At 42.1% G+C, this 13,666-nt stretch overlaps 1 protein-coding gene across 2 annotated transcripts in view; it reads right to left on the minus strand.

The window, feature by feature from the left end:
• The window catches only part of SUPT3H (SPT3 homolog, SAGA and STAGA complex component), a 474,485-nt gene that overhangs the window by 79,248 nt on the left and 381,571 nt on the right, over nt 1-13,666 (minus strand). For both annotated transcript variants that reach the window (XM_066596252.1, XM_066596261.1), the window contains one exon: nt 5,286-5,396. In XM_066596252.1, coding sequence (XP_066452349.1) covers nt 5,286-5,396 — 111 coding nt within the window. The remainder of the gene's footprint in view (nt 1-5,285; nt 5,397-13,666) is intronic.

Here is a 13,666-nt window from a genome sequence, read left to right on the forward strand (position 1 = left end):
GAAAAAACACGCTTAGACTAGATGTCACGTCAAACAAATAAACACTTCCAGATGGTATTCACTGGGAGAAACTGTATCTTCCATTAATCTAGGGAGGGACTCTGCAGGAAATTAAGTGTATAACAAGAATGAGCAATAGGTAGATGGTATGGTCAATTTGTTTGGCATAACAATCCTTTCTTCCACCACCGAGTTGTCCTGTGATGGTTACTTCTTGACCAGAAAGAGACGGTTCACAGGAAAATTGCTGCTCTGTGGTTTGACATAGTCACTGCTCAGCAAATTAACATCTAACGCTTGTATTTAAAGCCCAACTCCACCCTCCAAATATTTACTCAAGTCTGTATCCATGTGTAAATACAGGCTGACCCAGAACCATGATGCAATCAGAGAAAAAACTGTTCTGGTCTTAAAATTCTCCTATACATGGGAGACTCTTCCAATCAGGCTAGAAAGTCTTCCTTGTTTGGGGAAATGAACACAACTGGAAATCCAAAAGTTGCAGTAGGAGCTCATACATGCAACCATACCAGTTCATTTAAAGATTGGTCTAGTTTAGGAAACCATTTTCAAAATATTCTGAATTGATAAATTCAGGACCCTCATCTATTTTCCTGAAGAGAGAGTGGCTGCAAAGAGCATCTCTTGCTCTGGAGGACTGGCCACATTACACAGACTGTCGACTGATGTCAATTAGAAGTGTGTAATTCCTATTTTTCCCTGTGGTGGTGCTGCAGGGGAACTGAACAGAGTGCATTGACACGGGCGAGCGTGATATCGGTCTGAGAAACTCGGGTCATTAGTGTGCTTGTAAGATTGTGATGTTCACTGCGAGTGTGTTGCGATTTGCATGAAAATCGCATGTATTTTCAGTTAGAAAAATTATAAATCGCATCGCACTCGCATGTATATCTTACATTTTTTTTGGACACATTGAAAACAATGGACGTGATTTCTGTAAACTTGTAGAAAATCGGAACATACTGCGATTTTTCTGTCTCGCAGCAACACTGCAAGAGAGAAATCACATATGTAAATAGACCCTTTGAAAACAATGGGGCTATTTCAGTGAGAGTTTAGTGCATCTTGCAATGCACAAATCTCGGCCGCATGAATGCACTCTCTACTTATAAAGCTTCATTTACACACAACGATTATCGCTCAAATTTCATTCAAACGATGGCTTTTGAGCAATAATTGTTCTGTGTAAACGCTTCCATCTGTCACTCTTTGGCTGAACGATGATATTTAGGTGAGCATAAAATCCATCTTTCAGCTGGAGAGAGATAGCAGGGACTGCATGCTGTGTTCTCTATGGCAGCAGCTGATTACACTGCATTCACCTGACAGCCCATGCGAAGACAATGCAGCTGAGTACAAAGTCCAGACCAGGTGCTGGGGTTTGAAAAAAGCTGCTGGACATTTACATGCAAATGAAGCTAATGAAGTTCTAATGGACATTAGTGCCAAATGCAAAATGATCGCTAGAACTGTCAATCTTTCAATTATTTGAAAGATTGTCTTTGATTGTAAATGAGCCTTTAGGGAAGGAGGAGAGGAGGAATGGAAGCTGGAAATCAAATGATCTCTTTTGTGTGTACAGGATGCAGGTGCCCCTGCAAGTGCCCCGTAACCATGTGCCACCCACATAACAGTGTCCGTCACAGATTCCGTACTAGTAACAAAATCAATGTAAAATGGCAAGGAAAACAATTATACAGTTTATTAGGGATCTCAGTGATATTCTGAGCCTGGCTTGAAAAAGACTTAGATTAAGTCGAAACGTCGCCATTTTATGGAGCAATAAAACCTTTTTCTACAATTTCTACACCGTTGATGCTGCCACCTCCTTGAACACCATTGCATTTATTTGGGGTTGGGTTCATGACCCCACAGGTGGCTTGGCATACATAGATTGGAACCTCTGCACTTAAGTGCATGTGTTAGGTGTGCTGCGGGACTTTCCTATTTCTACTGGCACTTTAAAGAGATCCTTTACTTATTTCTACTTATTAAAAGGCTCTCTGGACAATAAGCGGATTGCAAAGTATGGGACGCCCAGCGATCAGTTATTATCTGTGGGAAAATCTGACAGTAAGTGCTCAATTTCCCTGCAGTGCCACGACAGGAGAGATCAGGTATTACACAATTGTCTGTATGCTGCAAAGCAGGAAGGTCCTCCAGGGAGAGAAGAAGAGAGATGCTTCATGTAACCGCTCACCACTCTGAACAAGAGATGAAGACCGGAACAAAATACCTCCCTGTATTATCGCAGAATTCCCTTATAAGGTGTATGAAGTTGAGTTTCTCTAAACTTGACAACCCCTGTAAGTGTTTTGGGCTAACACACAATTTGAGTGCCACAACAGTATTTACTCTTCAGTAGAGATAAGTCATCATCGATTAACACAGCTCAGATAAAGCATATTTTCTTGCTGTGTGAAAAGCATATGCTGCAGGTTGTATTCATTACACTGAGCGCTAATAGTGCGGACTCCAGCTATTTATCACAATGTCCTTAGTTGTTCCAGACATGTTTAATTTGGATGCAATAGATGGAGGATTCAGATGTGAAGGTCAGCTCAGCTTCTGCCCCATCATCATCTGCTACATTGATTGAATAACTACTAGTGGGAGAGAGAAGACTCTTTCCTAAACACAAAGAAATAAGAAAAATGTGTTCTTTAGATTTTGCAGTTGATTTAAGCAACATAATAGGGTGTTTTAAGGAAACTCACTAAATCAAAGTGAAGTGACTGTACCGGGAAGGACTGAGCATAGATTAAAGTACATCCTAGCTCAGAAATCCAAACTTTGCTGCGCTCAGGAAATATCTCTTGATCTTGTTGTTCGCCAACATCCACCAGACATTGTAGCAGCTATAGAGCTTAGATTTGTCACCGAGTCACACGGCTTCATGGAAACTCTTCTTCACATTTCACCGTTTCCTACAGTTTTACACGGAAATCAGTACCGTTCTGATTTATGCCATCCTGCTAGTAACAATGTAGAACCACCAAGTACAGAATGTAAGGGTGTATGTATCACAGTGGCAGCCAATGGAGAAGTTTTATGGCCCATAAAAAGAGGGGCCTAGCTCCCCCAATACACAACAGTAAGCCTCTGAGCACATCTGAATTTGGGGTTTCCGTTCTTCTGTTCCATCATTCTGGGGCAGAAAATTGGAAACAAATGCTTCCCTTTATATGCAAAATTGCAGGATCAGACTGTGTGTAGTCTGTAACCATGGAAACACATAAGTCTGAATGTGTGCTGTAGACACAAAACAATAGAAGATTTTTAAGACAGAGTTGGCTTATATTTTATTATAGATGCAATAATGCATTAAAAATGCTAGCCACACTAGACATGCTCTTAAAAAGGGTTGTGTGGTTACAACAATAAAAAAAAAAATAACGGCTGGGCATGAGTTAAAATTAAAAAAGAAAGCAAATTTACCTATCTCCACTAGAGATGAGCGAGCACACTAGGATACAGCAGTTAGTAACTGTTTACTGGTCCGAGCATGCTTGGGGGGGGGGGGGGTGCGGCTGGGGGGAGAGAGAGAGATCTGTCTCTCCCCCTGCCGCCCCCCGAGCGTGCTCGGACCAGTAAGCAGTTACTTGAGAGGAGCGATGCTCGCTCGAGTAACTGCTGTATCCAAGCATGCTCACTCATCTCTAGTCTCCACCCTCACCCCCAAAAGTACAGCTGAACGCCCGAAAGAAGTCAATCAGAGGCTGCGGCATAACCTTCTAAACTCTTGGAAGCAGCGCTCACATTCTGGGCAACATGATGCCAGGAGTTCGCAAGGGGAGAATTGTGTACAGAAATATTTTTTAGTATGTGAGATTGGAGAGGTGTGCATTTTTTAGGGGGAGTGTGGCTTTTTATTTATTTTTTCCTTTTTTCTTATTTCATTAACTTAAATGTTTCCTAATTTTTTCGCACACATCCAATATTTTCTTCTTTCATTATGGGTGCACAGGTTAGCAGGCAGCACATTATCTATGTATTTCCTATGGTAACAGTCAATTAGATTACTGTTAGCAGTGATCTGTAGTCACAGACATACAGAGAAGATCCACATCTCCACCTCTCGGCATGCCTGCCAGCCCCGGTATGCAGATGGAATCCCGATTCCCTAGCAAAAACCTGAATGAGGAAGCAACGCTTCCACACTCAGGGGTTCAGATTAGACTTATCTCATGCTACAAGAAATCTCATGATCGGCAGGTCCCTGCAGCACAGCAGCGATCAATGAGTAATAGTGGGAACAGGTCCCTATGTTACTTGCTGTGACTGATGATTACTTCTGTGCTGCAGGAACCTGATGATCATGGCGTTCCTACAGCATGGGATGGGTTAAACTAACAGGTTCTGATCCCGATGCTCTTATCAGGACTTCAACCACTTGGGTCCCCAGGTCACTACCCAGATGACAGGCTGTTAGTTAACAGCCATAGCTGGAAGTTTCTTGAATCTGGAAGTCAGCTATGGCTGCCGTATATTTACATGGGGTAGTTGGGAAGGAGTTAAAAACACCCACCGACCATGGATGCCATAAGATTTGCACATGTGGTAAAGTGTATTCAATTTATTAGTGTTAAACTATAGTACACGATGATGACTATTTACGGGCACTAAGCACAATATTCAAGAACAGAAAGGGGAAAGAAGAAATTGTGCTGGTCTTAATAAATAAAAACACCACAAAATGAAAAGTTATTACCGAAATTTGGCCCCCAAATTCTCTCTGAAACAAATCAGTTGAAACAAGTGGAGGAACGACTGAAAGCTGGACTGATCTTAGGAAACAACTGCAAATTTCTTGCCTGAATAATGGGAGAATCTCAATGCAACCATTTCAGGCGCTGCCCGATGCCACGCGTATTGTCAGATCCCTCCGTTTTTCTTGTCTACACTGAAACTTGATAATAGTAATTATCTCCTATTTCATATTTTAGGAATTTAAGGCTGGTGGGGGTGGTGGAGCATTTTAAATAGCTTTGATTTTAAGCGAAAAGCCTAAAATTTCAACTTTATATATGCCTAACACGTAAGTGAAATAAATATATGGAATAAAAAATGCATTTATGATTCCAAAAAGAGACAGAAATTACAAAGTTTTATTTCCCGGGAGAAATATTTCATTTTTACAAAGAAAATTACAGTGACCACAAATTGCTCTTAACAATTCCAAGGCTTCTTCATAAGACCACTTGAAGATGAAATCTCCTTAAGATTACAAATATAACTTTTTTTTCGAGCCTGTTATTACGTACCGTGAATGGGGAGAGCGGGCTAATCTTGTGGCTGTAGCGTCGTATGGCCTCTCTGATGTGGCTAGGCTGGATGGCATCACTGTTTGACTCGATCCCACCGGCTGCAGCGCTCTGCAACAGAAAAAGCACTCGAGCTGTTATTAAATGAAAAGCATACAACGGGACTTCAGCACATAAAGACGTTCAGCTCAGGCTCGCTTGTGTCATGTTGAGATTGTATTTCCCTTCTGTATCTGGGATACGTGCTAGTACTGCCACATCGTCCATCATTGAGTAGCCACTGACAAATTCCCTGTTGACATCATGAACATTCGATATAGTCGTCTTTACATAGAGAATCTCACTCTCTGGGACCCTCACCTATAAGGAAAAGAAGGGCCCCAAGGCCAGGAGCTGATCAATGGAAAGGTAGCTGCACTTGTTTGCAGCCCTCTCCGTTGACATCTACGGCAGTTACGGAAAGATCTGTCCTATATGCAAAAAGAGGCTACTGCTTTACAATGTCAAGTAACCCCTTCTGCCGATAGATGAGGTTCCAAGAGGTATTTATGGCACATCCTGAAAATTTTACATTAATTTCATATTGCACCATAAAACCTCTCTTACCTGTAGAGGAGGTGCCTACATGATCTATTGGGTCAGACTTAGCTTATAGAGTAGAGACCTACAGGAGCACGTTGTCTACTGGAACCAATGGACTTCCAATTGCTTTAATGGATTGGCATGATTCTCCTGCAGATTCCTGGCCACCAGGGGGCAGGGGGTATAAAGTCTATTTTATTGGATTTGGGTCCAATACTAACAGGACTGGCATCTGCCCAGTTAGGAATATCTGCTCCGCCAGGGTGTTGCTGTTGTATGTGAGTGCTGCTTGTTTTATCCTTTTCTGATTCTCCTGCAGAGAATCATAATTATCCCCCATAATTGGTTTATTTGGGGGTCTGCAAAGTCAAAAAGCCTTCTCCAGACCAGATAACCCCTAAATACAGTTTTGTGGTGCTAAGGGAAGTCATAACTTCCATCTCTTTAGACAAATTGAAGCTCTGGAAGCTTTCAGCCAAGACACAAAAGTTTGATTATAGTGCTTTGCCAAGTTACATCCCGGTTCTGAACATCAAAAATCTAAAAAGGCATGTAAGATGACTGGCATGCTTATAGATATATAACCAGGCTAAAATGTATGTAGATCATATTGACTCACACTTATCCCTTTCCACAAGGGGGTTTTATCTGGGCACAAGTGCAGTAAGAAAAATGGGAGGCTAACATCATGCGAACGTACAAATGAAAAACATGCTGGTTAGATTTTAACCCATACAGCTACGGTTGTAAGGTCATATGATGGAGTCAAGGAAGCAAGAATGGCAAGAGAGGTTTAGAAAAAGTTGCAGGATGCCGCATAAAGCCTTATAAATATATGAAAGTCAGAAACTACTTCTGCTTATCTTCCCCAAATCAAATAGATATTCATATGTATTAATAATTTCGACAGTGGGTCCAAGCTGACCCCTTGCAATGCCAATTAGAGGAAGACTGGTATACATTAAAGTTTTCCTGTATTTTTTCCTGTTTTAACATACACACCTCTGCAGACAACCAACTACAAATGCTGTGCAGTCAACAAACAGTCCAGAAATATAGAGGTGAACAAGCACCTTCTTATATATGGTGGAACATTCTAAACCACAATCTTCCAGTCCTGGTTTGATCGGAGTCTTACTTGACTACTTTATTCTACTTCAAGTGTTCCTGGTGAATAAGTATCTCTATGTACCGATGTCTTAAGGCCACATGTACACAAACACGGCATAAATTCCCTATTAAATGATCAAAGTCTCCTGTTTGTACCATGTCTAATGACATAACCAATGAGTCACTTTAGGTTCACTGACTGCCTATCTTATAGCATTAATTGCACTGCTTTTAAATCGGGTATGCCTACAACTTTAACCCATTAAGAACCAAGCACTGTAAATTTATGGTGCTTAGTCCTGGGCTTGAATCCCAGCCGATAGTAAAAATATAGCGCAGGATAAAAGCTCCTGCTACTGCAATGTAGCATGGGTACGTTGGGTCCTTGGCTGTCAGTCACGGCCAAGGACCTGGAGGAGAAGGCGAAAGCAGTTTTTAACAACTTCTGTAGTTTCTTTTGAAGGGGACATAGCGCTCAATGGGCTATGTAGTGAAAAGAGAAAGAAGAAGTGTCACTTCCGCTATTAGACATGGCAATCACATAATTGTCGAGTGCCTCCTGCAACAGCAGAGCTGCAGGGTCTAAGCAGACCCAGACTAGCACTGCCAGTGACTATTGTCACTCCAGGGGAATGTTTTACCCTGTAACAGGTGCTCCTATGGATGCCGTAGTTACAGTGGAAAAGTGTGAAATAAATTTTTTTTAAAAAGACAATGTGAACGACCCACAGAGGTCTTATAGGATGTCATCGAGGACATATAAAAAAAAGTTACAAAAATAAGTTTGAAAAAATTACAGGATAAAATAAAAAATATATATAAAAAAGCCAACAACCCACCGCCAACACCAACCAAAACCGTCACTGTAAGCTTCCTGTAATCTGAAACTATACAAATTATATATCAAAATGTCGAGAAGAAAATGGGGAACCCGTTCCTGTACTTTATTTTAGCAAACATATACGAAATTTAAAAATAAACAACTACAAAATTTAAAAAATAAATAAAATTGGGTTTTAATTAGCTTTTTGCTCCTATGTTACTATGTTACCACCATCGCACTTTCAAAACTAACTTCAGGAGTTGGCAGAGGATGACACATTAAATACTTCTTATGCCATCTCTTTTCCCAACAAGCCTATGTACCTTTGCAATTAAGTTTCAAAGTTACCCTACACAAATTACCAGAGAAGAGCCATCTGGCTAGGAAGAGGCATATTGATTCATGAGCTGTGAGCTAACAACGCCAATTTCTTTTGATAGACAGCTGAATGCATCTCCCATTACATAGAAATCCCTGTTTATCAAAAGAAAGAGGCCTGGTTAGCTTGGCAGCTCATGAATCAGCATGACTCTTCTTGGCCAGATGACTCTTCTCTGCTAATTTGCAAAAGGTGCGGGATAACTTTGAAACCCAATTGCATAGGTACATGGGCTTATTACAAAAGTAGACGGCAATAGAAGTGATTGATATTTCATCTCCTGAAGTTAGTTTGGGGGGGGGGGGGAGATGGCGGGGTCGGGTTCTTTGGAAGTATCCGGTTTTTGAAAAGGCTCTACTTGAACATAAAATAGCTATATCTTAGGGAGAGGTTCATCCATCACATGATTTAGCTTGTATAACGTTTTACACACAAAGCGATTATCCCCTAATGACAAGTCATTTTTCATTCTCGTTTTTAAATTCCAACATTTCAAGAGTTCCAACTTTTTGGGTGGATAGATGCGTAGGAGAGCTTGTCTTTTGAAGGACGAGTTGTATTTATAAAATGATATCATTTACTTTACGATATAGTAGGCCATTGTCAAAGGCCATTTGGCTCAAACGTGTTTAGTATTTTTGTATACAATGTTTGTAGATTGTTTTTTCAATGGAATAATTAATAATGAATAAAATGTGTTTCTATGGTTGAAGCCATCCTCCACCTTGTTTTCTTTGGAACTTACATACTATTTATTCCTTTTTTTGGACTGGCGAGATGAGAAAAAAAGCTATGTTGGCATGGAATAGATTTTTCTTATGGCATTCATGAAGGACTTGAGCTTGTTATCATCTGATTATCTGACCAATATACTGCAATGCCTCAGTATTGAAGTACATAGTACTTCTACCAGCAGCCTATTAAGCCCTGTCACAGTAATCCTTAATAATTGCAATTTGTGGTTACATAATTATTAATGGTTGTTATGGATGTAAGAAAGTTTAACTTGAGAGTGATAAGATAACTTGGGCAGAAAGTTATCTTAAAGGGGTTGTACCAGGATTACAGGATAGGGTATAACTTACTAATCAGTGGGGGTTTTCGAGAACAAGGGTCCGATATGCCCTTCTGCCTGCTACCCTGCTGTGACATGAGAATGACAGAGCATGATCAGCCACTGAGCAATTCATTTCAACGTTGGCTGATGGAAATATCTGAGCACTTGCAGCTCGCTTATCTCCGTCAGTCCCCTTGAAAGTAAACGGAACGATAGCGCACTTGCACAACCAGTGCTCCATTCAGTCTCCACTTCAATGTGGGGGGTGCAGTAAGCCTGCACTAAGGAGGATTGGGGACATGGGACCCCTGTTCTCAAAATCAGTAGGGGTCTCAGCGGTGAGATCAGCCCCAACCGATCAGCAGGTTATTTCCTACCCTGTAGTTAAGGGATAACTTGTAATTCCAGTACAACCCCTTTAAGCCATTAAAAATTATTGTTATTGAATCTTAAAAATTAAAAGCCTTTGTAAAGCTATTGAAAGGGTAGATGAACTGCGGCACAGAAAGTTATCTTAACGTGTTAAGTTTCAAGTTAAACTTAGCTACATTTGTACATCTTTGCAAATCGTTAAGATGAAATATCACAAATTCTTCCAGAGAAGGCAGATTTGGCCCTGTTATTCTCTAAATTTGTCAACGGCCACAGCTAAAGGGTTCATCCACATTGTGTTTGCAATGCAGGTTTAGTGTATGCATCAAAAGGTAGATATTGAATCTGTAGGCAGTAGCATGCATCAAAGACATCTAGCAATGGTATACGCCAGATGTATACTACAAACGCAGTAAGAATGCGCCCTAATAAGCAACACACCGGGCAATACCTAGGATAGTGTCTAAGGGCTTAGTCAGACGGGCGTTTTTAGCCCCGATTTGCGCATGCGCATGCGTCCGGCGATTTTATAGAACCATTGCTTTGCAATGGTATCGGACACATGAGCGCTTTTTATGCGCTCGTCCGATAAATTATAGAACAGAAATCGCAGATCGCACTTATCTGCGATTCCTGTTCTCTTCTCTATATGCGCTCAATGAGGCTGGCGGCAGCAGCGCCGACCCCATTGAGAACATATAGAAGACAAATCATTTTTCTCTGCCACAGCTGTAACAGCTGTGACAGAGAAGAACGATGTTTGCCCATTGAATTCAATGGAGCCGGCAATACAGCAGGTTCCACTGAAAGCAATGGGCTGCCGGCGTGCGCGGGGTGAATTGTCGGGAAGGGCTTAAATATATAAGCCCTTCCCTGCAATTCATCCTAAAATGTGTTAAAATAAAAAAAAATTGTATACTCACCTTTCCACTGCAGCTGGAGTCCAGCCGCGGCCGCTGTCAGTTCTCCTGAACTGCTTCTCGGCACTATTCAGCCGGCGGGGCTTTAAAATCCCCGCCTGCTGAATGATCTGCCTCCGATTGGTCACAGCCTGACCAATCAGAGGCAGGTTTCACTCACACACCCATTCATGAATTCATGAATGGGTGAGTGACTGCTGCCTCTCATTGGCTCAGCGGGACCAATCAGGGGCAGCTCCCGCTGAGCCAATGAGAGGCAGCAGTCACTCACCCATTCATGAATTCATGAATGGGTGTGTGAGTGAAACCTGCCTCTGATTGGTCAGGCTGTGACCAATCAGAGGCAGATCATTCAGCAGGCGGGTATTTTAAAGCCCCGCCGGCTGAATAGTGCCGAGAAGCAGTTCAGGAGAACTGACAGCGGCCGCGGCAGAACTCCGGCTGCAGTGGAAAGGTGAGTATACATTTTTTTTAATTTTAACACATTTTAGGATGAATTGCAGGGAAGGGCTTATATATTTAAGCCCTTCCCGACAATTCATCCCGGGCTCGCCCGCAGCACATTGCTTTCAATGGAGCTGGCTGTATTGCCGGCTCCATTGAATGCAATGCGCTGGACAGCTCCGGCCCGTTTCTAATGAAACACGGCTAGGAGCAGATTTTCGGCCGATTTTTCTGCGCCGGTCACGCGATTTGCGCATGCGCATCCGTCATGCGATGCGCAAATCGCGCGAAAAAACACCCGTGTGACTAAGGCCTAAGGGGTGGAGTATGACACAGTGATTCTCTTTCTACTGTTCCTTCAGAATCTATGCATCTACCCCATAGACCCTATTCTAAGCAAAGCACAGTATTAGTTTTGCCTAGAGTGTTCCTTTAACCATGTCCCTGTGAGTTGTGCATGTTGACAAACTTAGGTATTGCTACATCTGGCGTGCTCAGTTCCAATACCACTGACAAACTCGACTCTAGCAGCGTTCCACAGTTCAAGTCCATGGAGTGGTTAGCGAACCATCGGAAACGTTGGACCTCTGATACCTCAAGAACAGTCTACAATTTACACTGTCCAATTTTTGACCTTATATTTTACCGATTGCCCTTTACTGTTTCTTTAAACTATTAGGCCATAGACAGAAGGACGCATTTTCAGTTCATAGGACACGGTCCCAAGTGAGTTTATTTCCAACAACTGGAATGGCTGTAGTAAATCAGTTTAATTTCTTGTCTAGTGAACCTGGAAGAATGAAGTCCCGGTAGAATGGTCATGAAAGCCTGGCTCTGCCAACAGAAATAATTAGCAAACAGTAACTCTTGCAGAGTAGGACAAATATAGTCACAATTAATCTCCTACAAACTGTATAAACCGAGACTCCAAAGCGAGGTAAAAATAACACGCCATTCATGTTTGCACTGCAATTTGCATAAACCACGAGGTAGAAAAAAAAGAAAAAAAGTTAAAAAAGAAAAAAAAAGTAAATGTTCAGCTTAATATTTTTTCATACGGCAGAGCTGGTTAGACCACCAGCACCAACGCTCGCCCTGCTGTAAAACGTCCTTTGATGACTGTTCCATGGGCTCCTGTTTAGTTTAACAGACTAATTTGCAAACATATTTTTCCTCTATTAAAATACCATTTTTCCTTGACTCCCATTTTTTTTGTCATGGAATTACCCGCTCTTTTTTTTTTGCATTCATGGAAAAAGAGAGCAACGCACTCACTTAAAAGAGATTCATTATTGAAAAATGGATGCAAATATGAAAAAAAAAAAATGAGCCAGCGCCAGTCAGCGGCAGGATAATTGATGTAAACGTTCCAGTTGTTGTATGTATATTGCTGCCACTGGGCAAAAGCCGCTCATATATACATATCATTACCTTATTACATTTCCAGGAAATAGTATTTTAAATTTGGCAAACTAAGCGGAGTTTCTATATTCATGTAGGACATGGAAAAGAAAAGTACATCAAAATCTTCTATTAATTTTACTGTGGAAGTTACATTTACTGAAGAGCATTAAATTGGCGTTATGCTATTGGCTGCAGTTGTCTGCTGTGTTGAGGCGCCGTACACATTAGACTTTAGTCTACCAAACTCCCTGAAAATGGCAGGGTCAGATGACTCCCCAATGTCTATGGGGGGACAAGAAGGATTGAGGAAGTGTAATTTCAAGGCCTCATCGTTTTGTTCCCCAGGAGATAAGCCGGCAACAAAGCTGTCTGGTGGCAGCTTACCTCCATAATCACATGAACATTCAACCAAGCTCAAAACAGCTGTTGGACAAAGAGTCACTCATCTGTCAGTTGTTGAAGGTGTATGGGCATGTTAAGGTACTTTTAGACGGGCCGATGGTCAAGAAAGTGATCGCTCAAAAGAGAAATTATGGGCAACTTTTGCTCCATGTAAACACAGGGCAGGGCAAGCGAAGCAATATTGCTTACTTGTTGAAGTCACTTGGTTTTTAGCTACCCTAAATACCAAGCGACTATGAGTCCATGTAAACTGGCAGTTGTTCAAAGATGAATGGAGGTAGATGCCTGGAAAAGATCTCTTGCGCACTACACCTCAATTCAGTGAGTCCTTTCAACTCTGAGCTCCTGCCCCTCACCAGTAGTGCAGACAGTGTGGGACCATGAATCCACCAGCCATGGGATGCAGGAGGTATGAAGTTACCCTGCGATAACAGTCTGAGGGGGTCAGGGGGCGGATAGAACAGTTTTGTCAGCTACCCAGGGGAGGTGACTGGCCCATCAAGGATTTATAGCACCACTGATGTGGTGGTGATTGGACGATATTTGGTCTCCTATGAGACGCTGGCAAAGGGGGCCATATCCACACCGCTGATGCCGCAGCAGCACACAGTATATCTAGCCCAGTGGATGCTTTGTCTGTGTCGGTGGGTGAATGGACATATCTTCATCAAGCAGGGGCATCCAATGGAGTTACTCCTGAGGTGAGGTCCTGGGAGGATCCATTGCCCTTCCCTACTCATTTCCAGTAGAAAACTTCCCCCCCATGCATGGTAGGGGAGCAACGGAAAGACAATGAGGAAGCGGTAGTCAGGTATGCACCTGCAACACATGTCCTGCCCCATAATGCTTCAGAGGTTGGAAGCCTTGCATAAAAAAGGCATTTCTTCC

The sequence above is a fragment of the Eleutherodactylus coqui genome, chromosome 1, assembly GCF_035609145.1.
Source record: "Eleutherodactylus coqui strain aEleCoq1 chromosome 1, aEleCoq1.hap1, whole genome shotgun sequence".
NCBI lineage: Eukaryota > Metazoa > Chordata > Amphibia > Anura > Eleutherodactylidae > Eleutherodactylus > Eleutherodactylus coqui.